This window comes from Spermophilus citellus (assembly GCF_964194105.1).
Source record: "Spermophilus citellus genome assembly, chromosome: 10".
Classification (NCBI taxonomy): domain Eukaryota; kingdom Metazoa; phylum Chordata; class Mammalia; order Rodentia; family Sciuridae; genus Spermophilus; species Spermophilus citellus.
Window position 1 is genome coordinate 78,448,983 of NC_138197.1, and position 27,223 is coordinate 78,476,205.

Here is a 27,223-nt window from a genome sequence, read left to right on the forward strand (position 1 = left end):
TATTACTCATAGCCCTGAATTCTAGTGTACAGTTATACTTACCACTCTCCACACCCTTTAATGATCCCTGAAGACTAATATCTTGTAATGTAACCCTTTAGTTATGGGGAGAATGAGTTATAAAGAATGAAAGTAACCAATAAACAGATAAAACTATTATGTGTGTTCAATTATTTTCTTTTTTTTTAAATTTTTATTGGTTGTTCACAATATTACAAAGCTCTTGACATATCATACTTCATACATTAGATTGAAGTGGGTTATGAACAATTATTTTCATAATAATTAACGTGTATAATGTATAATAGTTAATACACTTTCATATATATTGTCTTCATAACAGGCCCAAAGGGAAGGATTATTTATCTTTATTATATAGAAAAGGAAACTGAGGCTCAGAGAGGCCAGAAACAGGTGAGCTTTTCAACAAAGATATGGTCTTCTGATTACAATTTTAATGACCTTTTCATCACACACACACACACACACAAAACACCAAGATGCTTGCCAGACAGTTTCCCTTCTCCCTAATATAGTCAGACCTTCAATTAGAACCTGTAAGAGAAGAGAGTGCATAAGGAATTGAAGGAGAAATGGAAGTGGAGGGTAGGATTAGGTGTAAAAGTTGGTAGGTAGTGTGACTTAGTTACTTTGTTTCAAGACTTAAACCTCTCTGGCCTGCCAATTTCTCCTGTGTGTGTGTGTGTGTGTGTGTGTGTAGAATGAGTTATAAAGAAGGAAAGTAATCTATAACCAGATAAAACTATTGTGTTGTGTGTTCAATTAGTTTCATAATTAACATGTGTATAATGTATAGTAGTTTACAATACATACATAAAATAAATATATAAGTATACACACACACACACACACACATAAAATGGGGGGGGGGTAACCAGGTAATCCTCACAACAATCCAGAACTGTTAGAGGTGTGTTATTAAAGTAAGTGTATTGTTATGCTTTACAGATGAGGAAATGGGAACAGAGTTTAAATACCTAGCCAAAGGTTAGGAACTGGCAAAGTTGGAACCCATGCAGTCTGACTCAGTGAGACTATATTGCTTAGGCAACATAGAATCTAAGTACACACAAATCATTCCCACTAAGACTGCTCCTTTCTCTTGGGGGAGAAAGGGATTATGTCTTTCCCCACTCCTATGAAAAGGGAGGTGGTGTAGGTGTGTCAAAGCATTTATGCAATAAAAGACGGTTATTGACCAACCATTGTGCCCACCTCTGAGTGATAACGTGAGAATCCTCTCGTAGTTATTCATATTCCGCACTCCTCCCTTTATGTCTCCGTCCCCGCCGCCCCCCGCCCCCCGCGCCAACACAAGCCCTGGATCAGGCTTGCAAGAAGATACCTAGCACACCCGTGTGTGTTCTTGTGGCTTTGTTACAAACAGGAAAGCACCAGTCGAAGGCCACTGTTTTCCAAATTGAATTTCTTGCATATTCACACCCTGGTAATCGGGGATACCGAACAGAACTTGTGTACTAGTGTACACAAAACGTGTGAGGGTTTGCTAGGTGGTGCTATGCTCAACCCGAGGTCTGAGTGGCCTGGCCAAATAGCTCAATATCTGTCTCTTTGGGGCGTTCCCCAGTGTGACGCAATAACAAGATAATGGTGTCATCATGAGGTCACCGCAAGACAAGGGGAAAGAGGGAGGGGGAAAGGCTCGCCTTCGAGGGGCAGAGCCCTTTCGTCCAGCTTTCGAAACCCCTTTTCTCGCTTTTCCCTTGAGCTTCTCCAGAGCCTCCCACCCCAGATCAGCCCTCTCTCAACCCTAAGCATTGAAAGCTCAGCTTTCAATCCGGGCCTTTGAAGTTTAGGCTCCGGTGGGTATGAGACTGTCTAGAAACCCGGCCCCCAGTTATAAATTTCATCCAATGAAGAAACTAAAGGAGGGACCGGGAGGCGGGTCGGTGACGTAAAGCAGATTGATTGGCATTCAGGCCATCAACGTCCTGGATTAGCCTCGAGCTTCGCCAATCCACAGGCAGGGGTGGGACCGTGCAGGCGCAGAGAATTAGTTTGGCCGTCTTCGATTTAAAGAGACAGAAGCTGTCGGGGTCCTTGAAGACGGTCCCCTAAGACCCTCCCCCAAGTCCTTGGGACCACTTGGGTCCCCAGAGCTGGGGAGATGGTTTGCGGAGGCTTTGCCTGCTCCAAGAATGCGCTGTGCGCTCTCAACGTGGTCTACATGGTGAGATTTTGGAAGTGGGGGAAAGCTTCGCGGCGGAAAGGCGAGTGGGGTGAATCTCTAGGGGACTTCCGGTGGGGAGAGGGGTGTACTGGGGGTTCCGGGAAGATTCCCAGGAACTTCCGGCGAGGAGGGGATTCCTGGGGATTTCCGTGGAAGAGGAGAGACTTCCGGTGATCAGGGGCCTTGTCTGAGGATGGGGGGTAAGAAGTGAAGGCTGTGGGTATAAAGTCCCATCCCTCACTTCGTGAACCGATCTCTTTCCAAAACAAGTGGTAGACAGCGCCAAGGATTCAATGTGTATATTATTTCCCTTGTCTCCCTATCCCTATCCCAGCCATTCTGACCTGCTTTGGAAAGAGAACCCAGGAAAGCTGTTTCTGTAGCACCCGTTCCCCCACCCCCCACCATTCACGCACCTGGATTGTCCAGTTTTTGCCAGATTCCCTTTGTGATAGCCTTTGACTGTGCTGTATGCCAGAATTCTTTTGAGATGTATCCTGCTTTCTGTTTCCTATAGCTGGTGGGCTTCTTGCTCATTGGAGTGGCTGCTTGGGGCAAGGGCCTGGGTCTGGTGTCCAGCATCCACATCATTGGAGGAGTCATTGCTGTGGGAGTCTTCCTTCTCCTAATTGCAGTTGCAGGACTAGTGGGTGCTGTCAACCACCACCAAGTCCTGCTATTCTTTGTATCCTGGTGTGAAATGATAGGGGTCACCTGGGCTCTTGTCTAGGAATAAGTTAGAAAGGGTATGGGACTCTGATTGTAGGGACATGTCTCTTTTACCTTCCCTGTATCATACATAGTCTGCAAAACAGCAAAAGCTGATGTTTCAACTTGACATGATTGTGTAATTTCTACGAACATATGAGACCAGATGGTTATTTTAAATGGAACATAAAAGAATCTGGTTACTGGGGCTGGAGATGTATCTCAGTGGTAGAATGCTTACCTAGCACATGTGAGGCACAGGGTTCGATCCTCAGCACCACATAGTTATATAAAATAAAGGTATTGTGTCCATCTACAACTAATATATGTAAAGAAAGGTCAAATTAAAAAAAAATCTGGTTACTTTATTCCATTAACTCTTCCTCTCAGTACATGATCATCCTTGGTTTGGTCTTCATCTTCCAGTTTGGAATCTCTTGCTCATGTTTGGCTATTAACCGAAGCAAACAGGTAAGGGGATGCCCTTTCAAGTATTTGCTTGCCTTTCCCCACCTTACCAAGTGGGATTCTGATGTAACTCCTTACTTTAAGTCTTGACTTTGCACCCCCAAATCATCCTAGGTCCACTACTTCAGCCATGAGCTTCCTCTGAGATACATGGTTAATTCTCCATGAGGGTTATCTAGAGAACCTGACAAAGCAGATATTTATCACTGTAATTGTGACATACATTCCTTTCCAAAGGATGTTGACTTCTTTTGTTAGAACAGGGAAACTGACACACTTGAACCAAGATCAGGATATTGGGGAATAGGAGATAACTTCCCTTTGCTTGTATTCTCTAGACAGATGTCATCAATGCTTCTTGGTGGGTCATGAGCAACAGCACCAGGCATGAACTGGAAAGAAGTTTTGATTGCTGTGGCTTGTTCAACCTCACAACTGTGTACCAAGATGATCCTTCCTGCAATGCAGTGAGTTGGTGGATGGGGAAGCACAACAGGGAGAAAAATAGCAACCTAGATCAGGGCAATGCCCACATTGGCCGATTTAATTGGAATCTCATTACCTCTTTAGCAGCTTTGTATTGGGACTGTACTGGCACAAGGGGAGATATGGATGCTGGGAACATAGCTAAGCGGGATTTTTATTACTAGGGACTTTGCATTATCTGTAAACACATTTTGTAATCCTCAGATTTGCAAGAACAGGAGTTCCACATGCCAGATGTGTGGAGAAAAGTTTCTTAAGCATTCAGACGAGGCCCTGAAAATCCTGGGGGGTGTTGGATTATTCTTTAGCTTTACGGAGGTAATATTCTTCAGTTCCCTAATACACTTTCTCTAGTAAGTGTATCCCCCAAATTTCAAAACTAATTTGTGCTTCTCCTCCTTTGTTCCCATAGATCCTTGGCGTTTGGCTAGCAATGAGATTTCGGAATCAGAAGGACCCTCGAGCTAACCCTAGTGCCTTTCTATGAGACTAAGGACCCTTCTGACTTTTCCCTGTTTTCTCTCAGCTTTTTATTCCTCCCTTTGGGAAAATTTAGGGTCTAAAGCCCTTTTTGTTTAAGAAAAAGGAAAGGCCCTTTGCCACATTCCCTAAAACTAATTGAATGGCTAGGCTTTACGTCCTGACATATTTTGGAACAAGAGTAAGTAAGGAGGAGGAAAAACTCCCTGTTTCCCCAAGTGGATATAGACAGAGCCTGGGAGTGCATGGATGTGGGGTAGTCACTCACTCATAGCTATTTTTTTTTTTCACTCTTCTGCATGCTGGACCACCTCAACATGCTTTGGCCTGGCTCCAAGAGTAAATCAGATGCAAGACCCACTTTGAGAAAGCTTAGTGAACATAAGCCGCCTTAACCTCCAGTCAAAGAGCTCCACTGACAGCCTAGGCCCTGTGTAACTTAATGAAAGAGTCTTTATAGTTGTGCAGGGAAGTTTCTTCTTTCAAGTGGTTTTTCAAATCACCCAATGGCAAAGCCAATCAGAGTAAGAAACATTAAAAAAAAAAAAGACCATATTTCTTTGTCTTGTTTTGTTTTTCTGTATAAAAAAAGGACCCCAATATCAAGGTAGGGAAGAGGAGGAGGAGAGATAGACCCCTTAGTGTATAGAAATGGGAGGGGGGGCAGGAGAAGGATAAGCCTCAAAAGGAAGGGTGAGTATAAAATTTCATTAAGGCAGCAAAAAATTCTCTGTAAAAAGTTGGAGGAGTCTTCACAGCCTCAGAGAGAAAGGCAGAGGTCGCCTTCTCAATGGCGTTTTCTCCACTCAAGTGTCCAGAAGAGGGAAAATGGCATCATCTCTTCCTTCTGTGGCAGCCACTCCATTGCTCACTCTGGATCATCTTCCTTATGTAGATAAGAGTGCTGCAGGGCTCGGAAGGCAGAGATTCGCTTGTGTGGGTTAAAAGTCAGCATTTCCTAAGGGGAGAGGCAAAGGTTAGAAAGCTATGGGGGAAAAAACCCCGTACCTCCAACATCCTGGGATGAGCTACTTCTATGTCCCTTTCTGGCCATTCACAGCAGTAATAACTGCAGCCCATCCACCAATAAGGTCTCATGAACTACAATGATCTGGTTTCTTACCTACTACATTTCTCATCCCAATCCCACCCCATGCCTGTTACTAGTACCAGCAGCAACTGAGCTCCAGACTCCTCCATCTCAGGCACCACTGACTGCACCGGGCGAGGTCCTCTTGGGGGAAAGGCTCCTCGGGGTAGAGATACATCTCGGGGCCAGTCATCCTCTGGAGGCAGCCCGATCAGGCTGTGGGGACAGAAGAAATCTGGTCAGGACCTTTTCTAGTTCCCCAGGGAAAGAGCCTGTTGCTATCTAGAGCTCAGCAGAAATAGGACTCAAAATGGGAAATTCATTTTCTCCTTGTTGGGTACTTACTCAAAGATTTTGCCCAACTGGTCAGCTTCAGAGTTTCCACAGAAGAGAGGCCTGAGGTGAAAAAGATTTAAGTAGTGATCATTTTCAAAGAAAGTAATGGAATGACTAGTGTTGAGCGGTTCAAAACGAACAGTGATAGTAAATTACTAACTCCAGGAAATTTCGGTGTCTCTGGTTATAGATAAAGGTGGTCAGTAATATTCAAGTAAAACAAAGGGCAGAGTGGACTGGGGACATAGCTTAGTGGCAGAATGCTTGCCAAGCACACACAAGGCACTAGTTTTGATCCCCAGCACTAAGGGGATCAATGGGCATGGGGGGAAATATGGGAATGGTATATATAGATAATGGCTGATGAATAAAAGGTTTGGAGAATTCGATACAGTTTAGGATTTTGGGGTTCCATACTTCCGACGAAACATCTCTGCAAAGATACAGCCAACGCTCCACATGTCCACAGGGGTTGCATATGTAGACTGCAGAAGAACTTCGGGAGCACGGTACCAGAGTGTAACAACCTAAAGGGAACAGGAGTGGGTAAGGGTGCTCCTAGTTATGAATCACAACTGTGTGACTGAAGACATGAAGCACAGAACTTCTCAAATACTATACATACTCTCTTACCACCAACCAGAACCCATTTTAGCTCCCATCTTTCTACTGACCACAGGTGTAAGGGCCATCTGGTAGCTGTATATTCTGGCCAGGCCAAAGTCAGCCAGCTTGACTGTCCCACCACTTGTCACCAGAATATTTTCTGGCTTCAGGTCCCGATGAACGATGCAATTGGCATGAAGAAAATCTAGGCCTCTTAGAAACTGGCGCATCAGATCCTGGTTTGGAAGGGGGAGGTACAGACTCACTGGAAACAGACACCATACCTGAAATTCCAAGCTCTAAACATAGATCCCAATCCATCTCTCAAGATCTACCCACAATACTCACCTTGATGGTCTCGGCTGGCAAGCCTGGTGGTGGTGCCTTGTCTAAATAGGTCCTTAAGTCTTGGTCAACATGCTCAAACACTAGGGTCACCTTGATTTCACGGTCGGTCCGGGAAGTGGCACAGACATCCATCAGCCTGGCCAGAATAAATGGTCACATATTGCTCAATCCCCTTTGATCTGATAAAAGTTTCCCATATTCTCTCAGGTTCCCCACTTTTTTTCTGACCACGCATCCCACTTAAAGGTTGTCTTTTTCCTTACTCCCACTCCCACCCTTCCACCTTCCTCTCACCGGACAACATTGGGATGTTCAAAAGCCTCCAGACGCCTCAATAAGGCCACCTCACGAACTGTGCTGATGGGAAGGCCCCCTCCAGCTCCTCCTCCATTGGGGACTCTCACACTCTTGAGGGCCACAAAGTGGCCACTGTGGGGATCACGGGCTTTGTACACCGTCCCATAGGCACCGACACCAATTTCAGCCACTGGCTCATATCGTGAGGTAGCCATTCTCAGATAAGGGGAGACCCTACAATCACAGAGACATCTACCATTAAAATTTCCTTCCAGAGTTAGGATGATAGCAGCATGTAGCAGTAAAGCGATTCCCACATGAACACCATCATCAGCATCCCATCCCCTTCCCAACAGTCCAGAGGCCGCGCTCAGGTAACACAATGACTCTATCAGCAACTCCTCTGGCCACGTGAAACTGAAAGAAAAATATACGCTTTTCTCTTGGGGACCACTGTGCCGTGCACAAAGGAGATCACACATGGCACATCTAGCATCGACGATTTTACACCCCAGTCCCTAAAGTTACACCTTTCCACCACCACAAAGGCCCCACTTCCCGCCCTTGGGCGACCCTTCCAAAAGCAGCCTGCCAGGCGCACGCATCGGAAGTCTTGGGGGGCGGGGACTGGCCCCCATTCCTGAGAAGTGGCTGCATTTACCTCACTGCAGGCCAAGAGCTACGAGGGCAGGCCCGTTATCGGGACCCCGGAGCCGGTTCCTTCGGCGCCATACACTCGAGCTCCGTCCGGGTCAGCTGGACGTTACGGGCGGGACCATAGACACAGGCCGCAGGCTAGAGAGGCCCCCTCTCCCCCACCCTCACCATGTGACCAGCTGCCAAATAGGCGCGCGGAAACGGGGAGGGAGGGGCGAACGCCGGACGTTCGGGACACGTGACTGCTACCCATGCGCAGAGGGTCCGTCGGAGCCTCTTTGAGAGGGGGGGCGATGAGGGGAGGGGAGTGATGAGGGAAGGGGGCCGAGGGGCGACGGTAGCCACGTGACCTGTTGCTATCACACGTGACCGCTTAACAGTGCTCGGAGGAGCAGAGGTGTGGTTACGCAGCGAGACACTTAACTGGCTGACAAAACCCGGTCTGTGGAGGCGGGGCGAACGGGGGCGAGGGAGGGTGGAGCCCAAAGCGGTGCCATGGCAACCTGGGCCACCCAGCTTTCAACTCCTGGCTGGAGGCCGAACCTGAGCGCTACTCCAGGCTCTTGCTTGTCTCTCAGTCTCTTCCGCATTGGTGGCCAGGTTGTGGTCCGTGTGAGGATGAGGGATCCGAGTACTAGAGGTGGTGTTGTCATCTTTTCGCTCCATCGCCATGGGAAAACAGATTCTCATTTGGGTCTTTGTTTCACTCATTCATTCAACAAAATTTTATTAAGTGCTTGCTTCCAGTTTGTAGGTGATGTTTTTGTTTTGGTTAGGTTTTGGCATCTCAGTCACTAGCTCTCCGAAGTAGTGATAAGGCTGTCTATAAAGATGTAGCCAATCGTGTGATCTTATAAAATAGAGTAGACAATTTCCATGTGAGGACCAAAGTAGGACTTAAAAATGGACAGGAGATAATACAATAATCTAATAGGAAGAGTGGCAAGGTAATTCCCTCCCCTCTTCCCAACTCCCAAACCTCCTAGGGGGTGTTAAAGCCAGAGACTAGATGTCACTTGGCAGAGACAGTTATGGATGAGCTGAACTGGAATACTTGACCTGAAAAGTTCTTTTCAGCACTAAGATTCTGCGGTTCTGTGATGTGTGTGTTGTATACAGACAGGTAGATATAGGGGTGTGCATGTCCAAGGAAGTCATCCTCCCCACAGACCACTACGTAATATGAGAATGACTTATGCCCCTCTGCAAACCTTATGACTGCTCAGAGAGATCATTGTGCTTCCCTCTCTTCTCCCAGTGCAGCTTTCTTACCCCTTATCCCTGCCCAGAAGTAGTAGTTGTTGTTTTCAAAAGGTTCCTGTCCACATACACCTATATAGAGGAAGATTTCTCTGACTTCTCTTTTAAAAAAATTTTTGTAGTTGTAGATGGGCAGCATGCCTTTATTTTGTTTATTTTTATGTGATGCTAAGGATTGAACCCAGTGCCTCACACTTGCTAAGTAAGCCCTTTGCCACTGAGCTACAGTGCCAGCCCATCTCTGACTTCTCTTGTATTATTAACTCCAACTTTATTACCTTTGAGCTCTTTGGGAGTGTGGGACTAAGGGATTACTATCCCATTTGTGGGAATTTGTCTAAAATATGGAACCATATAAAAATTATTTTTTGGTGGGCTGGGGATATAGCTCAGTGGTAGAGCACTTGCCTAGCATGTGCAAGGCCTTGGGTCAATCCCCAGTACCGGCAAAAAAAAAAATTGGGGTGGTTGGTTGCTGGGGAATTGAACCTAAGGGCTTGGAATGGTAAGCATGTGCTCTACCACTGAACTGCACCCCTAGCCCTAAAGTCTGTAACTATTTTATTATCATTTGCATTTGCCACTTCTTTTATCCAAATTTGTAATTTCCCTAACTATCTGGCTAACAGTGTAAGAGTTCATATAAAGAGAAATGTAAACCATGATTCAGGGTAAAATAGGAAAACATGTTGCTATAGATTTTTTCTTGCTTTCCATTCTGTTGCAGCTCTGGGCCCTTGCTGGCAAGGGCACTTGGGACACTCAAAAGAAAAACCTCCACAGTAGAATTATAGGTATTTGCCACCATAGTGAGCAGGAGGATGGAAAGTTTGAGGCTAGCCTAGCCAACTTAGACCCTGTTTCAAAAAATAATAATAATTACACACACACACACACACACACACACACACACACACACGACTGTGGATGTACCTAGGTAGTAATGGGTTCCTGGGTTCAAACTGCAAAAACAGAAAACAACAACAAACACCTCCCATGCCCAGGCTGGAGAGATAAATATTTTATTGGCTTCCTTGCTAGGGATGGTTGGTTTATATGGCTTCTGGAAGTCTAAGCTAAATGTCTGCAAGTTTGTCAAACTCCCTTCATATACTAGTTCCCTTACCTTCCCCCTACTAAGACTACTGCAGCTTATTGTCTCTAAAACAGAAACTATCCTCTATGTCTGCCTGATTCCCAGCCTCTTTTTCTGATTCATTCATTTGTCCATCCAAAACATTTGAATACTTCATAAAAACATTGCCTCTTCTCTGTCACTTTCTGTTGGGAGCCTTAATTTGGCAGTCTGTCCCTGGCTCCATCTCCTCCTTTCTCCTGTTAATTACTCTTTTACTAATTAATTTTTTCCCAGCATGTTTGACCCAGTGGGCTCCCCTGGAATCTCTTTTCCCTCAGCTTTGCAAAAGGGGTGAGAGGGAGGATGTTAAGTGTAAAACAGGAAGAAAAAAAAGAAAAGAAAGAAAAGGGATTGGGGAGAATTGTTTCTCAGGCTCAAGGCCCCCATAAAAACAAAGGGCTGTGTGTGTGTGTGTGTGTGTGTGTGTGTGAGAGAGAGAGAGAGAGAGAGAGAGAGAGAGAGAGAGAAGAGAGTGTGTGTGTGTCTGTCTTTCAGTGTAGTGGAGGTGAGGGCAAGAAGGTATCGGGAAATATACTCCCATCCCTTTGGCACTCTATTTGTCTTGCTCATTCACCTCCCTGACGTGTTACAATGGTTACAATGATACGCTTCTGTTTCTCTCATAATCCAATTCTATTCCTTACACACACACAGCTCTCTTTTACAGTCCAATGCCTAGCACACTTTTCAGTCTTTTGCATAAGAGTGTTTATTGCTTGAGTCAATCCCTTGCTCAACCTCAGACGTTGCTCAGCTCTGTGCACACTCGCATTTCGCATAAACCTCTCCCCCGGTACACCTGCATTCTTTCACCACTTACCTTTTCTTACATTCTCTCTCGCACACACACCCACTCCCACACACACACCTATTCTCCTACCCATGTGCACACTCCCCTTCCTCGGCCACTCCCCTCCCTCCACCCGGCCGGGGCTACACACTCGCCCCGCCCCTGGGGACACCTGCTCGTGTGGGGCTGGGCGGGGATGCGCAGCCGCGGCCCCTTCTCCTTCTCTCCCTCCCCGCCCCTCCCTTCATCCCTCACCGGCTCCCCGGCTCCCGCCCCGCCCGCCCCGCCCGCCCGCCGCTCCGGGGGGGTCTCCGCCGCCGCCGCCGCCGCCGGAAGGAGCCGCCATTTGCCACCGCCGAGCGCACGGGCCGAGCCGAGCCGGATCCGGGAGCCGGAGCGGGACTGGGGCCGCAGGACGGCGATGGGGGGCGGCCCCGCCGCAGGAGGACCCGGGCGCGTAACCCCGGGGGCCCGGCCCGCTCCGGACCCGGACCCGCAGGGCGCGGCACCCTGAGCCCCCCTCCCCGCCCCCTGACCCGGTCATGGTTGCCTACTCTGCCGCCCCAGGGCCACCAGCCCTCTCGGCCTCGCGAGCCCTGGAGCCCCGGAGGTGTCAGCAGTGAACGGCGTTTGCAGGCCCAGAAGACCCCAGCCCGGCTCGGCTCTCCAGCGCGCGCCCCCTTCCCGGCCTTGTCCCTTCCCTTCCCCCCGCCGCCCAAGAGCCCCCCTTGCACGCCGCCCCCCGCCCCCCGGCGCCCGGACGATGCTCAAGTCTCGGCTCCGCATGTTCCTGAACGAGCTGAAGCTGCTGGTGCTGACGGGCGGGGGGCGGCCCCGGGCCGAGCCGCAGCCCCGGGGGGGCGGGGGAGGCGGCTGCGGCTGGGCGCCTTTCGCCGGCTGCTCCACCCGGGACGGCGACGGCGACGAGGAGGAGTACTACGGGTCGGAGCCGCGGGCCCGGGGACTGGCCGGGGACAAGGAGCCGCGGACCGGACCCCCGCCACCGCCCGCGCCGCCACCACCACCCCCGGGCGCACTGGATGCCCTGTCGCTCAGCAGCAGCCTGGATAGCGGACTCCGAACCCCTCAGTGCCGGATCTGCTTCCAGGGCCCAGAGCAGGTCAGGCCTGGGCACCTGGCTGGGCAGGGAGGGGTGGGGGGCGCGCACCTGGGCTGTCTGCCGGGACGTGAGCAGGGGGCGGGGCCTGAGGAGGCTGGGCGGGACCCAGGACCTGGGTGGGAATAGGGCGAGGTGGGGCAGCTGGCTGGAGATTCCTGGAGAGTGTGTTTGGGTTGAGGTGGCGGGGGTCCTTAGGAAGAGGTGGGGCTTTTTCCTGGGAGAGGTCATGATTCCTCTCTCCCATTAATGGGGACAGCATTGTCTCCTGCTCCCCTTAGCCAGGATCGCCATTGACTGGGGGACCTATGGAGAATGCATCTGTTCCCATCTTCAGGGGAGGGACCAAACTAGAACCCTGCCTCACTATTTCTCCCGCTGGGGCACTTTTCACTTCACATTCTGCAACTTTCTCATTCCAAAGAGCCGCCTTTGTTAAATTTTATGGGCAAAGTTGTCCCGGGATAGTGCCAGAGGGTGTCTCTGTGTAATGAGAAATGATTCCTTGACTAAAGGGGAACATGCTTCACTCCCACCTTCAAGAGTTACCCTTGTGGAAATGAAGACCAATAATCCATTCTAGTCTCCATCATCTATGAAATGCTGTACTTTACAATGATAGGATGGGGGAAGGAAACTCTCACCCTTTTGTCCCTCCGCATCCTAGAGCAAAGCCTTCCCTCTAGGAAATATTGAAAACTACCTTTTCCAAGTTCTAGGAAAAGAGAAGGCCCAGACTTACCTCTAACCCCTATACCGAATTACTTTATGGGAAGTGTTTCTTGAACTCTAACTTCCTTCTTTTCTGCTGCAGCGTTAGCCTTTTGCCCAGTGTTGGGTGAAAGACCTGAGGGGTTTTTGTCTTTTTCCCCCCGCTTTTGGGGATCAAACCTAGGGCCTCACACTTATTAAATAAGCGCTCTACTACTGAGCTACCTCCCTAGTCCAGGTCTGAATTTAAGAGGTTTCCCTCAACTGGAACACAGAATCAGGTGGGATGGTGATGACTGACAGGGCCATTCCTCACACTTCCTCCAGGGGGAGCTCCTGAGCCCCTGCCGCTGTGACGGATCAGTGCGCTGCACTCACCAGCCCTGCCTCATCCGCTGGATCAGTGAGAGGGGCTCCTGGAGCTGTGAACTCTGCTACTTCAAGTACCAGGTCCTGGCGATCAGCACCAAGAACCCATTGCAGGTGAGGTGCAAAGAGTGGACTCAGAATGGGGGAAGGCCTTTCTACTATAGGGATCAGGGAGCCTATTTTATCTCATTTACTCTTTTTTTCCAAAGACACTCCTCCCCACCATTATGGATGTTTCCTGTCTGTAAATCCTTTCTTCATTTATTCACAAAGACATTTATTGGGTGCCACTTGTATTCCAGACACTGCTTCAGGCATTGGGACAACAGAAAAGGAAAAGAAAGTTGTTGATGATGATAATGATAGCAAATGCAGTGTTTTCTGTTTATCAAGTGTGGTTATACATTAACTCTTTAATTCTTTTAAGCTTCATAATAATCCTATTAATTAAGATACATTTTCCCCCAATTTACAGATGAGAACCCTGATGCACAAAGGGATTTAAAAACTTGCATAAGTTTATTCAACCAGTAAGGAATAGAGTTAAGATTTGGAATTTATACCTAGATGTTTTGGCTTTAGAGCATTTGCCTGATTCTGCCTTTGTAAAATAAGACAGATAAATAGTGTCAGGTGAGTGTCACATTTTAGGTTTGATTAAGGCACAGAGAAGACAGATGTAAATCCTACCTAAAGGATGTAGAGAAGGCGCCTGGAGCCTCCTCCTTTTCAGGATTGCCCATTACCCAGTCCTCTGTCCCTTTCTGTGACCATTTGGAGTCTTTTCTCTTACACAGTGGCAGGCCATCTCCCTGACAGTCATCGAGAAAGTCCAGATTGCAGCCATAGTTCTGGGCTCGCTCTTCCTCGTCGCCAGCATCTCCTGGCTTATCTGGTCCTCACTCAGCCCTTCAGCCAAGTGGCAACGACAAGATCTGCTCTTTCAGATCTGTTACGGCATGTACGGCTTCATGGATGTTGTCTGCATAGGTGAGGGCACCTCTCTCTCCCTTATGTGCTTAGCATCTTCCTTTTAGTCACTCACTTAACTTTCCTGTCTATCCCCTCAGTTTCATGGCTTTGTTTTCTGCCATTGGGGTCCTTAGAGGTATCCTGATATCCCTCCCTTCCCTGCTTCTTCAGGATCCTTTGCAGCTGTGTCTTCTCACTCTGTTATGTGTGTTTTAAGGACCTTTGGCCTCGGTCTCAACAGCAGTTGATCCAAGATTTTTTATCCTTCTTGTTCAGGCCTCATCGTTCATGAAGGCTCTTCTGTCTACCGAATCTTCAAGCGCTGGCAGGCAGTGAACCAGCAGTGGAAGGTGCTGAATTATGACAAGACAAAAGACATAGGAGGAGATGCAGGGGGAGGGACAGCAGGGAAGCCAGGCCCTAGGACCTCACGGACGGGCCCCCCCACTGGGGCTACCAGCCGTCCCCCAGCTGCCCAGCGCATGCGGACGCTCTTGCCTCAGCGCTGTGGTTATACAATCCTGCACCTCCTTGGACAGCTGCGGCCACCAGATGCCCGTTCCAGCTCCCATTCTGGTCGAGAAGTTGTCATGAGGGTCACCACCGTCTGATCTGGATTCCAAAAGCAGGGATCTTAAGTCAATGCATCAGCCAGACACAAGCTCTCATGGCTGCTGGAGGAACCACCTGGACAAGGTGTTTGGGGCAGTGGCCCCCACCACTGAGGATCTTTGTGGGCAGCCTCAGGCTGGAGACATTGTCTGTTCTCTACTGCCCACTGAGTAGACACCTGGATGACATTCTAGCCACCATTGACAGCTCCTCATACTCATCCTGAGATGGTCAGTGGGCAGGTGGGGAGAGCAGCTTTTCTTCCCTGGAAAGAACCGTCTTTACCTCAGCTCCTAGGGCCTCCAGCCCCCCCTCACCCCAGCTCCACCATGGTGACTTGGCAAAGGGGGACCGATGCCAGAAGAAAGGGGCTGTAGACCCCCATTCCCCATCCCATGGCCACAGGGCATCTGGCAATAAGACTAGTATACATTGACCTCCCGTTCCCTGCATGAGGGCGGGGGACTTCCCCCTGCTCCATCCCCCATTGCATGGGGGAAGGGCATAAAGAATCATTTATATGCACGTGGAGACTCCTTTCTCATCTGGGGGTTTTCTGGAGGGCTGGGAGGCTTCTGTTCACATGTTGCAAATTCTAAATGCAGCAGTGGGTTCTGAGTTGAAGTTGTGACTCCCACTTGCTAGAGAATAAGTCACTTTGGCTGCTAGATGGCAGTGCTCAATGCTATCTAAGGAGGGTAGACCTGCCACCTTTAAGTTGTGTGATTTAGGAAAAAATCTCTAAGCTATAGTTTTCCTGTCTACCTCATAGAGTTGGAATGAGGATAAACGAGGGACAGGTTGGATGCCATTGCAAAGAAAATCAACAATGGCATAAATATTTCTAGACTAGTTGATGGTTCATTTATTTCAAATAGTAACTGGTATAACAAATTCCAAAATGTGTTTTTCATCAGGAGTTGCACAGAACCTTGGAATTTTGTTTTGAGTGATATAATAGATATGGAAACATGATGGGTAATAGACACTGCAAATGTGAAGGATGGTGGTTGTTTGTAAGAATAAGAACTCCTTGGGCCAAGGATGTAGTTCAGGGGTATAGCACTTGCTTGATAACTCTTCAGATCCTCTCTCTCTGAACGTTAGAGCCTGGTGGTGGGGAAAGGTTGGAGATGTCCATCTTATTCTGGAGGTCATCTGAATTCTATTCTTCTCAGGTACTGTGCTTCCTCAGAAAAGTGGTATGAAGTGAATATGGACCCATGGAGGGAGTCCCCCCGACCTATTTTGATGGCAGTTCAGGATCACAGGTCTGATCCTGGTTTGCCCAGTTAGTAGTATTAAGTGGAAAGTATTGTTCTTGGAGGCATAAGCATAGAGAGGGCTCTATGGGAAATTTGGGTTCCATCCCCAGCACTGAAAAAGAAAATGGGTCAATCCAAAGCCTGGTACCTTTCTCCTGAGGCCTGGGGATTGTGTATTATATGAATGATGGTGTCTTTCAAGTGAACCATTCATCAACATTAAAATAATTCCTTCTTACATTGCTAAAGTCAGATCCAGAGGCCTTTCTTATTATTGGTCCTTCTCTTAGGGAAGATTCTGTGCTTCCTCCTCACTTGGGGTGTTTTGGAGAAAATTATTCTCTTCTAAAGGCCCACATATCCTTGGGCAGGAAACCTTGATCCTCTCCAGAAAGGGTCCCGGGTGCTGTCCATGGTGCTGGAATACAGATGCACTTGGAAGTATAGGAATCAAAGCTGAACTGGGGTCTGATTCACCTTGGAATGTGGAAGCATATCACTTCCAAGTTCTGAGGAGATCAGAACAGAGAGAGAACTGAGGCCAATCCCTCCATCTTTCAGTGGGAAACTTTCCCTAGGGATATATCCCTCTTTGACTTCACCTGAGGGAACAGAGGGCCAAACTTTATAGATAGACTATTCACAAAAGAGCTGGTGGGGGCTACATGGGAGCTAGAAATCAGAGTGACTACTAATACTCATACTGGCCAGTAGGGCTCAGTGACATACATGGAACTTCTGTGCAGAGCCTGAGCTATATAGAAACTTAGACACATCCAGTAATAATAGGCATGCTTACACAATCTCCATTTCCACCCTGGGTCCTATAGCCAGGCACAGTGACAGTATTTTTCCCTCTCCTTCAGCACCAATGAAGGTCTGTAGATGGGGTTGGGACCAGGTCAATGTGGTGTCCTCTCTTTCCCTTTTTCTAACTTAAAGAGATCCTTTTCCAGGAAAAAGGTCATGAGCACTGCTGTCCTCTTCAATTGTTCATTCCTTCTGACCTGTGAAAGAGTATAGGTAGGTAGAAGTCTTATCACTGATTCCAGGGCAAAAAGCCCAATAGTAGGCTGGGCTTTATTAAAGCTTAACTGTGCTAAAAATCAGGTCATTTTAGGTTTAAGTTGGGTTTGGTGATAAGGGAATACAAGTGGAGACTTGAGTGTTAAGTAGAGAAGGAAGTTGAGAGGAGGGGTCTCTTGGGTCTTTGCACAAGGCATTGGGCATACCATGCCTTTCCGTAGATCTTGCATGATTTGTTCCCTCCACAGAAGGTCCGATGGTTAATGGAGTTTCTGTGGTCAGGGAGCCATGTCTAAGATGGGGCAGAGGAAGTGCAGAGGAGAAAGACGTGAAATGAAATTTCACCAACACCCAAGTAATTGGAATGGGGGGAAGGACAGGAGAAAGGGGCAAGCCCTAACAAGGGAAGGGTAATTTGGAATGCAGAGAAGCTGCATAGGGTGTTGAGAGTTTTATCTGGATGGAAGATGAGTTAACCTGCACACATTACAAGAGGAGTACTGTGTCCAGCCTCTCCGGGGCCAGAATGCTGACTAAGAAACTAGCTCCTTCTGCCCATTCCAGTGTTCCTACTGCAGTGCCCCGGGCTTCTGGCCACTTTCCCACTCAACTTTCATGCTGTCAGACTCCACATTTCCCTTCCTATGACCCTCTTTCTCTGAAGCAAACTATCTTGTAGTAATTTGTTTCCAGAGAGGGCAGAGTAGCCGTTTAGGATATCCTTCAATTCTGGTAGTTCAGGTTCCAAAAGACTTCTCTCACCAAAGAGTCAGCTGCCTCTGCCTAGCTCCCCAACCCATTTTAAACTCGGCTCCTACAATTACTTTTCACTACCACCCCCTTGACCTCTTACTGAAAGCAAGACTAGACTTGGCTGTTCCCACTGCAGACAGAAACATGTCAGGCTTTGGATCGCAAACCACTCTTCCAGGGACCCAGACCTCCCATTGCTTTGGCAGTCATTCCTGGGATCTGAAAATCCAAGGAAGGAGATGGGGATCAGGGTCTTGCAGGAAGTGAGAGTAAGAGAAGATTAAGTCAAAAGTCAAGGGTAAAACATTTGGATTCTTTTATTCGAAAACTTAAGAATATTAAAAATTTTCAATATAAAAAAATAAAACAAGACTGGACCACAGATATCTCTGCCTGGGAATTAAGTGATGACCAGAGAGGCTGGGCATGGTAGTGTACACGTGTAATACCAGCTACTTGGGAGGCTGAGGCAGGAGGATCATGAGTTCAAGGCCAGCATGGGCAGCATGGTAAGACACTGTTTCAAAGAAAAAGAAGAAAAAGTGACTAGAGAGCCAAGATTTTTTTTTTTTAAATCATAAACCAGTCTAGGGCAGATTCATCTTCTTGGGGCAAGATGAAGGAAGGAAGAGGGGTAGACATAGCCTGGTAAGCTGTTTATCCCTTCTCTACATGGTCCAGTTTCAATATGAGAATGTGTGTTTTGTCACCTAATCAGATAGGTCCTGATATGGAATATGAAGACCAAATAAAGTCTCATCCCTCTCTCTTGAAGAGCTCACATATTTAAAGGGAGACCAACCAGGTACAGAGCAGATGCACAATTTCTTTGCTCATGCTGTGAGAAATGCTTAGCCAGCAGCATCAGTGAGCACTGTGGAAGCACCAAAAGAGCAGTAGTTGAATCCTACCTCAGGCCACCCAGATTACCTGTTAAAATCTGAGTTAGCTCTGAAGGATTTGTATATGACCAGGAAAAGAGCCAAGCAAGTAGAGGGACCGTGGTTGTCTCAGGACCTACTGAGATAGGTCAAGTGCATACTTTACACATGGGTCAGGGCTGCCTCCTGCACTTTGCTACGGTCATTATATTCAGATTAGTTAGGCCTTGTCTGGGAACAGGTGTATCTCTTGATCTTCTGCCCAAAAACTCCCTATGATGAAAGAAATTGTGTTGATGACAGCCTCTTTCAAAGGACTATCTGTCCACAAACTGTAGGTTGATGCTTCTTTCGGGCACCAGGACGGTCCGGGTCATGGGTCTTACAGGAGGAGCACCTGGCTCAGGCAGCACCTCAAAATGGGTCAAGATCTGGAAAGGGAAGAAGAAGGCTATCACCATGGGTGAGAGGGAATCTATAATGGGAGGATTAACTGGCAAAGGGCTTTATTAGTGTTAGAATAGTTGGGGTGGCATCTGTGGACAGTAGGGGCCTTCTTGGTCAGTGAGGGTAAGGGATTATAGAAGGCAAAAAGATAGTCCAAATATCCTTGCTTATACTTCAGACCTATAATGGCATTGCCATATTTTCAAGGATTAGGTCTGCCAGGTTTTACATGTTTTCCTGTGCTCATCATATGACAAGAGCTCACAGTTTAGAGGGGTTGAGTTTCTCAGTCTGGGTACATAAGCTCTCTAACACTTACCTGGGCCAAAGCCATTTGAAGCTCAAGCTCAGCCAAGCGTCTCCCCATGCAGCTGCGCTTGCCAAAGCCAAAGGGAAGAGATGCAAATGGGTGGGGGGCTGGGCCCTCCCCCAGCCAGCGAGCTGGGCGAAAACTGTTTGGCTCTGGAAACTGGGCAGGATCCCTTGAAGTGGCATAGTGACACAGAGAGACCAGCGTCTGGTGGGAGTGGAATCAAACTTGTCAGTTTGGACTCAGAAGCAAAGAGTTGGGTAGAGTGGGGATAGTTATGAAAAAGAAAATCTATGGACTGGGATAAAGTCAGGTTCTGGTTGACAGGGAAGTTTTCTGGGGCTATTTTTGGAATTATTTCTCTGCTGCCCCATTTTACTCAAGAGAAAGGAACTCAGATCAAGGGGAAGGTTTGAAGGGTGTCTGAGAACAGGACTGGGGCCCAAGATAGTAAGGAGTGGCTCAGAAAAAGGGGCTTCATAGGCTATACTCACATTTTTGGGGATAATGTAGTCACCCACATGAATGTCTTTGTCTGGAACACGGGAATTTCCAGGTACTACAGGGTACAGTCTAGGTTGCAGAGCAAAAGATAGGGAAAAGCAAGATGAGGCTAGGGGAGATAGCCTCTTTCTCATTGCCTCCAACTTCCAAACCCAATTTTGGCCAGCCATAGAATACCATTTTTCTCCTTTCTCCCTGCTTCCCCAGCCTTTCCTCTAGTTCCTCTTCTCCTCCCCCCTCACCTTAGTACTTCCTTGACCACAGCTTTCAGCAGGGGGAGCTGGGACAGAACTGTGGCTTGCGGGTGGGCACAGGAGCCTGGGCCCACGGTAGCTGTGATCTCAGAATGGAGTGCCCTCTGGACTTCAGGATGCCGGGAGAGCTCATAGAGAGCCCAGGAGAGTGTGTTGGACACCTGAAGGGGCAGGAGAGAGCATCTTAGGTGTTAGGTATGGGGCCTAGTAGAGGCGGCAGAATATGAAGCAGTCTGGGGCCAAGAATGTGCTAAATCAAGGGATTAGTTGAGCCCCTTCATGACCATAGGGGATTCCCTGAAGCAGAAAAGTGGCACCAGAGACTGGGGAGGATAAACTCCGGAAGTGGGTCTCTCAGGGTAGAGGGTGAACCTCACCGTGTCCACTCCAGCCAGTAGCAGCTCTGTCACATTCCCCAGGATGGACTGGGCAGACACTTTCTCCCGGAAAAGGAAGTAGGTCAGGTGTGCCCCAGATGGCATGTTCTTTTCAGGGTTTCCCTGGTTCATCGTGGCTACCTCGGCCTCTCGCCGCTCCACCAGCTGCTGGGCTACATGGGGAAAAGACACCCTGATGCCTCACTACCTCTGAGAAGTTATACTTTTCCCCATTCCCAACCCTCTTCTGTGTCTTACCAAACGCAAACATCTGGTCCCAGTCTCGGCAGAGGCGGGCCCAAGGTCCCGGCACTAGGCGATGCAGCCAGCTGGGCATCGCCATGATTAACAGCGTAGACACAAACACCGAGCCTACCGCGCGGATGAAAGTCTCGGTGTCCGGGGGCACTTCAGCCTCCAGGCAGCCCAGGCGAGAACCCAGTAGCACCGCGGCTATGCCTGGCCAGGAGGGGGCGCTGTAAGGGCACTGGGAGATCGCTCGGGTGTCTCCCACACCTACCCCTAATTTTGTTTTGGCATTCACCTTCCAGTCCAAACTTGTAAAACTCTCCCGCCACATCCCGAACCAGGGCGGGCGGCCCGGTGCCACGTCCCCTCTGGCGCCTTAGTCGTCGCACAAGATCACAGACCACTTTGTCCAGGGTTTCGGCATAGCCAGCAGCCGCTTGAGGCCGGAGGAGAAGCGGCGCCAAGAGACTACGGAGCTTCTGCCATTCTTCACCTTCCCTGCAGGGGTGCAGAGAGAGGGCGCACTAGGGAGGTGGGGATATCTGAAGATGGCTTGACTGGGGTGCCCAAGTATTGCATCTCCTCCTTCCAGATAAAAAAAAGCTACCCCTGCCTGTGCCCATCTTCCATGTTTCTACCTTCTTTACTCATTTTCTACCCGCCCCTCCTGCGGGGGCGGGGAGGACTGAGTTCCCGGGTAACCTGAGCGAAATAATCTTACATTCTATCCAGATTCTGTACCCTCGCCTTTTCCGGCTGTTACCTCGGTTCCCAGGATTCTGGTCTCTAAGTATAAGGAAGTGAGTGGAGATCGAGAGCAGGGTTCAACCTGAGTTTGGATGGAACAGACTGGAGAACCCCGAGATGCTGGAAGGTTGCAAGAAACAGCGGAGCTTTCTCTAAGCCTTTGCATATATTGGGTTGCAACTCACTAGGACTCGCTGTCAGGAGTATGAGCTTTGAGGGCAGAGAGGACTCACGCGGTAAGTAGTCCGCAAGCCCGCTGGTGGCGGCGACGGTGCTCCGCCCAGGAAGAGAAGCTGCAACGCTCTGGCCGAGGACCCTCTTGTCTCAGGAGCTGTTCGACGAGTGCAGGGGAGGCCAAATACACTGTGCGCAGGGTCCCGAATCTGGCCAGCCACATGGGGCCGAAGCGCGCAGCACCCTGCACCTGGGAAAACCCATGCAGCAGACACTAGGATACCCTGGATGGGCACTGAGTTTGGCTTGTGCCAATGCCAAGGGCACTTAACTAGGCTTGAGACCCACGAGCTTCTTGAGTGCCCAGCTAAGTATATGGCCCCAATGCTTGAAACTCCTTCTCTACCGTCTTGGAAAGTTTGAATGTGGTGGGCCAAACGTAGGAATTTTGTGTCATGCAGACATTCAGGACCTCTTCTTGGTCATCTGGGCAAAACCAAGGAGGAGAAATCCCTAAAGCTTCCCCCACCTGAGCTGTCTATTTCAGGAAGAGTCCCTAGCGAATGAAAGTGAAGGCGTAGATTTACAGCCAAATGTGCAGGAGGATCCCCAGCACTACCTTTCCGGCATTCTTATCTTACAGGGTCAGGAAACGTTTGTACAGAGAGAAAGCTCTGAGGGCAACCCCTTGATTCTGCACTCGTCAAAATACCTTCCCCGACCCCAGTCCCATCAAGCTTTTTTTTTTTTTTTTTTTTTTTTTTAAATAATTCATGGGCATCCATTCTCACCAACTGTCCTATGTTCCGTCCTTGCTGGCGTTATCAAAGCCAGTTCCCCCAGCTCCAGGAACAGAGACTTGTCCCTTCCTACCTGCAGTTCGTGTAGTCTCGACAGTCCCCCTTTGCAGAAAAGTTCAGCCAAGAAGGCAGGCATGGAGGGGCCGGGGATGTCTGCCAAGCTCCGGGGCGTTGAGTTGGAGCCTCGGGAGGCGCCCAACTCAGGAGCCCAGTGGACGCGATGGAACACTCTGGAGGAGAACTTGAGGGTTTGGGTCATGGTGCAGTTCAGAGAACCCGAGAAAGAGAGCCCTTCTCTGGCGCATTTGGACTACTTGCCTGAACCCCTATTTAAGCCCTGACAAGGCAGTGACAACACCCCTTCTCAGAGCTTCTTAGCCAATCCCGTTTTCCTGAGTGGTCTATGTTCAAGGTCAGTAAGCAGGTCTGGGATTAATTTTGTGGCTTTTTTGGATCTCATGCTGCAATGACCCTTGTGGGAGGGGAGGCTGTCTCAGTTTCTCCTTGGTAGTTAGTGCCCTAATCCAACAGCTAAAGGTCTTTTCTGTGGAAAGGTTATTTAGTATTTATTTAGATTACAGGAGACAACCTTGGGGGTAATTCCCACTTCCCCAGGGAACTAAGCCCCTATTGAGCCATCATTAGGAATTCCTCATCCTCCAGCTTCTCCACAAAGGAAAAGAAGGGAAACCTAGTAGAGGCTGTAACTGTCCCCACATTTTTGGCTTGTTGGGGTGCATTTGCGTTCTCTGTGCAGATGAGCAGGATTTTCCTGCACTAGCCAAGTCTACCTTTCCCATTGTATCATACTCATACTAGGCAGGTGGGTTAATGGGTTAAAATGGCTTCAGGCACCTTATCTGTTTCTTCAGGAGGGGTCTCTTAGGTCAGTGAGTGCTCTCTTTCTACCCATGGGAATCTGGAGTTTGAGGAACAGAAATGAAAGAACTTTTTGCAAAGTAGAAAAGTTTGGAAATTCTCTGGACTGTTGGATGAGCAAGGGCTGAGTGCATGCTCTGAATTCCTAGCGGACTCAGTCTCCTTTTAAGTAGCTGTCTGGTCAATCGCTCCTTTCCACTTTCAGCTTTAAAATTCTCCATAGTTTAGGGCTGGAATTGTGGCTCAATGGTAGAGCACTTGCCTAGTATGTGTGAGGCACTGGATTTGATCCTCAGCACCACATATAAATAAATGAATAAAGATCCATCAACATCTAAAAAATATTTTTTTAAAAAGAGAATTCTCCATAGTTTAGATCTCTGCTCCTTACATCTCACTCCCCTCACTATCCATGTCTGGCACTGTGCCAGCCAGCTCTGAAGTTCTGGAATCAAAGGTTTACATGGAAAAAGAGAGGGTCTCCACCCCCTTACCACCAGGGATTCTCCAAGACAGCAACAATAAAGGGAGCAGAGATTGCCCCAATCAAGTCTTAGGCAGGGAGAAGATGAGAGGAGGCTCCTGATACACCCCCTACCAATCTTTCCTGAGAAATAGCAGCACGGGCATGCGTGAGCATGCATACACATTATTCCCCAGGACTGCAAAGAAAACACAAGTGGACAAATGATTTGAGCTGAGTAGAGAGTTTAGACAGTGGGACATTGCATTCCGCATCCCACATAAGGAGAGTCCCCACAAGGAGCAGGGAGTACTACAGGAGGACAAGACCCCACACCCTTCCAAAGGTCTCCTCTGGCCAAGGTCCTTTGTCCTTCCCAGTTATCTGCTTGTGCTTTCTGCTGGCATTGGAGGAATGAGAAAGTGAGAACACTAGCACCTCCTCAACTTTTGGAGAGAATGCAGTCTCCCAGCCCCACCAGGCTCAGGTGGGAAGGCCCAATCTCTTTGGAAGAGGCCTGATCTTCTTTCCTGTCCCTGGAAGATGGGGTTCAGCTAAGGTAGGGTAGGCAGTCAGTGACCAGGCAGGGTAGAATTGGGGGTCAATGCCTAGAGGGCAGGATCCTGTATTCTTCGGAAGATAGCTGGGAAATTCTTTCCTCCATTACGTAGAACTTTCTTTCCCTCCTCTGTTGAGGTGCCTAGACGTCCTATAATGGGATCTTCACTCTGGAAGAAGGAATGGTCCAATAAGTCCTTGCCCACTTTTCAGACTCCCCAACCCCTAGACTGCCATCCCATCCTCCTGGCCCTGATCTGGGTTCAAAGAGCACTCTGGAAAGGACCTGCATCCTTACATTTCCCCTAGGCCCTTTACTTACCAGCTCTTCCAGAGGCACACGCTCAAACAAGGGGTGCCCTTCAAAATGGGTGCACATCCAGTGGTGTAGCTCCAGCACATCAGTTATGGTATATACCAGCCCCTGCATAGGCAAAATCAGCCTAGGTAAGGGCTGTATGCAACTGAGCAGCAAAATGATGGGAGTGATGATGGAAGTTCCTAAATACATTTCCAACTAATTCTTAGTGAAGATTCCAAGTAAGCCACTCACCCCTCCTCCTTCCCAACTCACCCCAACTCTTAGTACATAGGCATATTCTGCCAGCAGTGTGGGACTGATGATTCGCCACTTGTGCTTTGTTCGCTTGAAGTGTGGATCAGGAAAGAGGAAGAACATCTTTGTCAACTGTGAGACAGATAGGCACCAACAAGGTTGAGACCTGGCCTCTAGGCCTGGCCTGCTTACCAGCCTAACCCACCAGGTCCCCTCCCCACCTGGCCTTTGCGGAAGAAGTTAGGAAGGTGCTTCATGGCATTACTACGGAGACAGGCAATGTTCTGGAAGCCACCTCCAGGGACTGTGCGAAGTGCCCGAATCCGGTCTTGTACATAGTCTGAGACCTTCACACGTATCTCCAGACCCAGAATCAGAGTGTCTGGAAACAGTGGTGATAGTTCCACTGGAAACAGAAATAGCAATGGGATCATCAACCTCATACTTGTGGAAATTCAAAGGGGTCAACACAAGAAAGGAGGACTCAATCTGCAACTACCAAAGCCAAGAATGGGTATGATATACCTATATGAATTATTCTCTGCTGGGGATGAGTTGAGGGAGATACAAAAATTGTCACCAGGATTACAATGGGAAGGCTGAGTTACATATGCAATTTCCTTTACAGTTTTCACAGTGATTTCATACATGGTCTTATTTAATTTCTATAAGATTCTACAGTAGACTGAGAAGATGAGGACTCTAAGGGCCAGAAATGTTCAAGATCATAGAGCTAAGAAGGGATAGAGCTGGAACTTAAACCAAGGTTTTCTACCTCTAAGTACCGTGTTCTTCTCCCTATCAGGCTGTTATCTGTATGGGAAGATCTAAAACTAGGGAAGTGGCTTGACATGCATACCTGAAACAATACAGACAGTATAATAGGAACCCAAAAACATAAGAGTGGAGAAGAAAAAATGTGACTAGTTGAAGGTATGGTGGGGGTTAGGGAAAGTGGTGGAATCCCTGAGAAAGACAGTTTAGGATCACTGACCACAGCAGCTAATCTCTGACGCTTGTGCTGACCGGCTCACTGACCCAGCACCTGGCAGGCAAAATGGGGCTCAAGTAGGGACTGAGGCCAGACAGAACAAATGAGGTTCTAAGAGGCATTTGAGGCAACCCCCTCCCTTCTCCAAGGCAAAGGCCACACATCCAGAAGGGAGGTGGGAGGCTTTCCACACTGATGTCACCAATGTCTTAAGGGGGAAAGGTCACCTGTAGTCCCCATCAAACCTGCTGAGGTAGCAGAACCTAGGCCCCTCCTCACTCCAGAGAAAGAGCCAGTGTTACCTAACAGGCCACCATAGCCACAGCCTATGTCTGCAAATTCTACTTGGGCCTGAGCTTGATTTTCTTTCTTATCCTTTGGGTCATCATGGCTCTGATTTTGAGTGAGTGGGGCGAAGAACTCTGGATATAGCTCAGACCAGTCCATCTCCTCTGGCTTCACAGGGCTATTGGAAAGAAGACATAAGACATGTAAGAATATTGGTTATGCAATTTTTCAGAAGTGGTATTGCATGTGTATGGGTGGAGTATACAGAGGAGGATTTCTCAAAAATTCTGTAACACTAGACCCTAGTAGGCACAACGGAAAGCCCCCTCACTCCAATGTGTGAATCACAGGCCCATTATGAGGCCCACAATTGTTGATCTGCCCATCTCCACTTCTGGGGTTGATATGACTCTGACTGGGCAGCTCTCATTTCTGGGACACAAGTTCCCTTTCTCCTAGAGACTGCCTAAGGCACTGAGATCCTCCTATTTTGTGTGCTCTGCGAGGAGAGAGTAAGATAAGGAGTGTAGGATTGTGTATATCTTTGTGGTTTTTTGTTTTGTTTTTGTTAAACCCAGCAAACAAAAGTGAAAGATGGAAACGACAACCTGCTTATTCACTCTAGTTTCAGTAACTCTCTTCCTAGATTTGGCACCGCTACTAGGACGCCACGCCCCCTTCCAACTGGCCAGCTCAGCCCTCAGCCAAATCTCTCCGATCCACCCCCTAACTGACGTCACCCAGTCGATTCTCCCGGGTCCATCCCAATCCTCCCTACAGTCCCAGCACAATTGCTCTCCCTGGCTGCTGGGAGGCTCCAGCCCTCTTTCCGCTCCCCCTGCCCGGCTCCTCACTAGCGCAGCGTGTGGTCCGCCATAGGGTTGGAGTGGGCGCGTTGCCTGTAGTAGCGCTTCTGAGGCTGCGGGGCCTCAGCTCCCACTGGGTTTCCAGTCTCGATTCCCGCCATGATGCCCAGTCGCGGGTTTCACAGCATCCACGTGGAGACCGAGGCCGAGGCGCAAGGTAATGACGCATAAGCGTGCT

General features: G+C 48.7%; 5 protein-coding genes across 7 annotated transcripts; 2 read left to right on the forward strand and 3 right to left on the reverse strand.

Annotated features, from left to right (window-relative positions):
- The first annotated feature begins 2,011 nt into the window (after nt 1-2,011).
- On the forward strand, nt 2,012-4,954 carry TSPAN31 (tetraspanin 31). The gene is made up of 6 exons (XM_081311373.1): nt 2,012-2,212; nt 2,730-2,897; nt 3,311-3,391; nt 3,727-3,855; nt 4,079-4,192; nt 4,287-4,954. The coding sequence occupies exons 1-6, from the start codon at nt 2,150-2,152 to the stop codon at nt 4,359-4,361; spliced, it is 630 nt and encodes a 209-aa protein (XP_081167499.1). The 5' UTR covers nt 2,012-2,149; the 3' UTR covers nt 4,362-4,954.
- An 88-nt stretch (nt 4,955-5,042) lies between these two features.
- Nucleotides 5,043-7,891, reverse strand: CDK4 (cyclin dependent kinase 4). Of its 2 annotated transcripts, XM_081311371.1 has the most exons (8): nt 7,693-7,889; nt 7,029-7,265; nt 6,735-6,870; nt 6,455-6,622; nt 6,198-6,307; nt 5,790-5,840; nt 5,525-5,660; nt 5,043-5,312 (listed from the first exon to the last, which is right to left on the reverse strand). In XM_081311371.1, exons 2-8 carry the CDS (start codon nt 7,244-7,246, stop codon nt 5,223-5,225), a joined length of 909 nt encoding a protein of 302 aa, XP_081167497.1. In that variant the 5' UTR covers nt 7,247-7,265; nt 7,693-7,889; the 3' UTR covers nt 5,043-5,222. The 2 variants fall into 2 exon arrangements, with proteins under 2 accessions (XP_081167497.1, XP_081167498.1); XM_081311372.1 differs by lacking the exon at nt 6,455-6,622 and having other exon boundaries at nt 7,693-7,891.
- A 3,136-nt stretch (nt 7,892-11,027) lies between these two features.
- Nucleotides 11,028-16,056, forward strand: MARCHF9 (membrane associated ring-CH-type finger 9). The gene is made up of 4 exons (XM_081311463.1): nt 11,028-11,996; nt 13,032-13,187; nt 13,871-14,063; nt 14,322-16,056. The coding sequence occupies exons 1-4, from the start codon at nt 11,640-11,642 to the stop codon at nt 14,654-14,656; spliced, it is 1,041 nt and encodes a 346-aa protein (XP_081167589.1). The 5' UTR covers nt 11,028-11,639; the 3' UTR covers nt 14,657-16,056.
- A 2,039-nt stretch (nt 16,057-18,095) lies between these two features.
- Nucleotides 18,096-23,540, reverse strand: CYP27B1 (cytochrome P450 family 27 subfamily B member 1). Its single transcript, XM_081309673.1, has 9 exons — nt 22,518-23,540; nt 21,704-21,894; nt 21,019-21,221; nt 20,733-20,933; nt 20,475-20,647; nt 20,086-20,258; nt 19,834-19,912; nt 19,349-19,546; nt 18,096-19,013 (listed from the first exon to the last, which is right to left on the reverse strand). The coding sequence occupies exons 1-9, from the start codon at nt 22,701-22,703 to the stop codon at nt 18,900-18,902; spliced, it is 1,518 nt and encodes a 505-aa protein (XP_081165799.1). The 5' UTR covers nt 22,704-23,540; the 3' UTR covers nt 18,096-18,899.
- Nucleotides 23,541-23,996: 456 nt separating this feature from the next.
- On the reverse strand, nt 23,997-27,188 carry METTL1 (methyltransferase 1, tRNA methylguanosine). Of its 2 annotated transcripts, none has more exons than XM_081309679.1 (6): nt 27,034-27,188; nt 26,119-26,357; nt 25,122-25,306; nt 24,919-25,032; nt 24,667-24,768; nt 23,997-24,514 (listed from the first exon to the last, which is right to left on the reverse strand). In XM_081309679.1, exons 1-6 carry the CDS (start codon nt 27,144-27,146, stop codon nt 24,395-24,397), a joined length of 873 nt encoding a protein of 290 aa, XP_081165805.1. In that variant the 5' UTR covers nt 27,147-27,188; the 3' UTR covers nt 23,997-24,394. The 2 variants fall into 2 exon arrangements, with proteins under 2 accessions (XP_081165805.1, XP_081165806.1); XM_081309680.1 differs by having other exon boundaries at nt 24,015-24,514; nt 26,194-26,357.
- Between the last annotated feature and the right edge of the window lie 35 nt (nt 27,189-27,223).

What these genes read in the sequence shown, in the direction of transcription:
- CDK4 (XM_081311371.1), bottom strand. Translation starts at nt 7,246, where the DNA reads ATGGCTACCTCACGATATGAGCCAGTGGCTGAAATTGGTGTCGGTGCC. An exon ending in GAACATCCCAATGTTGTCCG is followed by an intron (nt 6,871 to 7,028) that starts GTGAGAGGAAGG and finishes TATTCTGGCCAG; the next exon opens with GCTGATGGATGTCTGTGCCA. An exon ending in CAGTTGGGCAAAATCTTTGA is followed by an intron (nt 5,661 to 5,789) that starts GTAAGTACCCAA and finishes CTGTCCCCACAG; the next exon opens with CCTGATCGGGCTGCCTCCAG.
- CYP27B1 (XM_081309673.1), bottom strand. Translation starts at nt 22,703, where the DNA reads ATGACCCAAACCCTCAAGTTCTCCTCCAGAGTGTTCCATCGCGTCCAC. An exon ending in GTGGTCAAGGAAGTACTAAG is followed by an intron (nt 19,913 to 20,085) that starts GTGAGGGGGGAG and finishes TCTGCAACCTAG; the next exon opens with ACTGTACCCTGTAGTACCTG. An exon ending in TTCAAATGGCTTTGGCCCAG is followed by an intron (nt 19,014 to 19,348) that starts GTAAGTGTTAGA and finishes TTCCCTTTCCAG; the next exon opens with ATCTTGACCCATTTTGAGGT.
- TSPAN31 (XM_081311373.1), top strand. Translation starts at nt 2,150, where the DNA reads ATGGTTTGCGGAGGCTTTGCCTGCTCCAAGAATGCGCTGTGCGCTCTC. An exon ending in ACCAAGTCCTGCTATTCTTT is followed by an intron (nt 2,898 to 3,310) that starts GTATCCTGGTGT and finishes TCTTCCTCTCAG; the next exon opens with TACATGATCATCCTTGGTTT. An exon ending in CTATTAACCGAAGCAAACAG is followed by an intron (nt 3,392 to 3,726) that starts GTAAGGGGATGC and finishes TGTATTCTCTAG; the next exon opens with ACAGATGTCATCAATGCTTC.
- MARCHF9 (XM_081311463.1), top strand. Translation starts at nt 11,640, where the DNA reads ATGCTCAAGTCTCGGCTCCGCATGTTCCTGAACGAGCTGAAGCTGCTG. An exon ending in GCTTCCAGGGCCCAGAGCAG is followed by an intron (nt 11,997 to 13,031) that starts GTCAGGCCTGGG and finishes CACTTCCTCCAG; the next exon opens with GGGGAGCTCCTGAGCCCCTG. An exon ending in GCACCAAGAACCCATTGCAG is followed by an intron (nt 13,188 to 13,870) that starts GTGAGGTGCAAA and finishes TCTCTTACACAG; the next exon opens with TGGCAGGCCATCTCCCTGAC.
- METTL1 (XM_081309679.1), bottom strand. Translation starts at nt 27,146, where the DNA reads ATGGCGGGAATCGAGACTGGAAACCCAGTGGGAGCTGAGGCCCCGCAG. An exon ending in AGGTTTGATGGGGACTACAG is followed by an intron (nt 25,307 to 26,118) that starts GTGACCTTTCCC and finishes TTCTGTTTCCAG; the next exon opens with TGGAACTATCACCACTGTTT. An exon ending in ACTTCTTCCGCAAAGGCCAG is followed by an intron (nt 25,033 to 25,121) that starts GTGGGGAGGGGA and finishes TCTGTCTCACAG; the next exon opens with TTGACAAAGATGTTCTTCCT.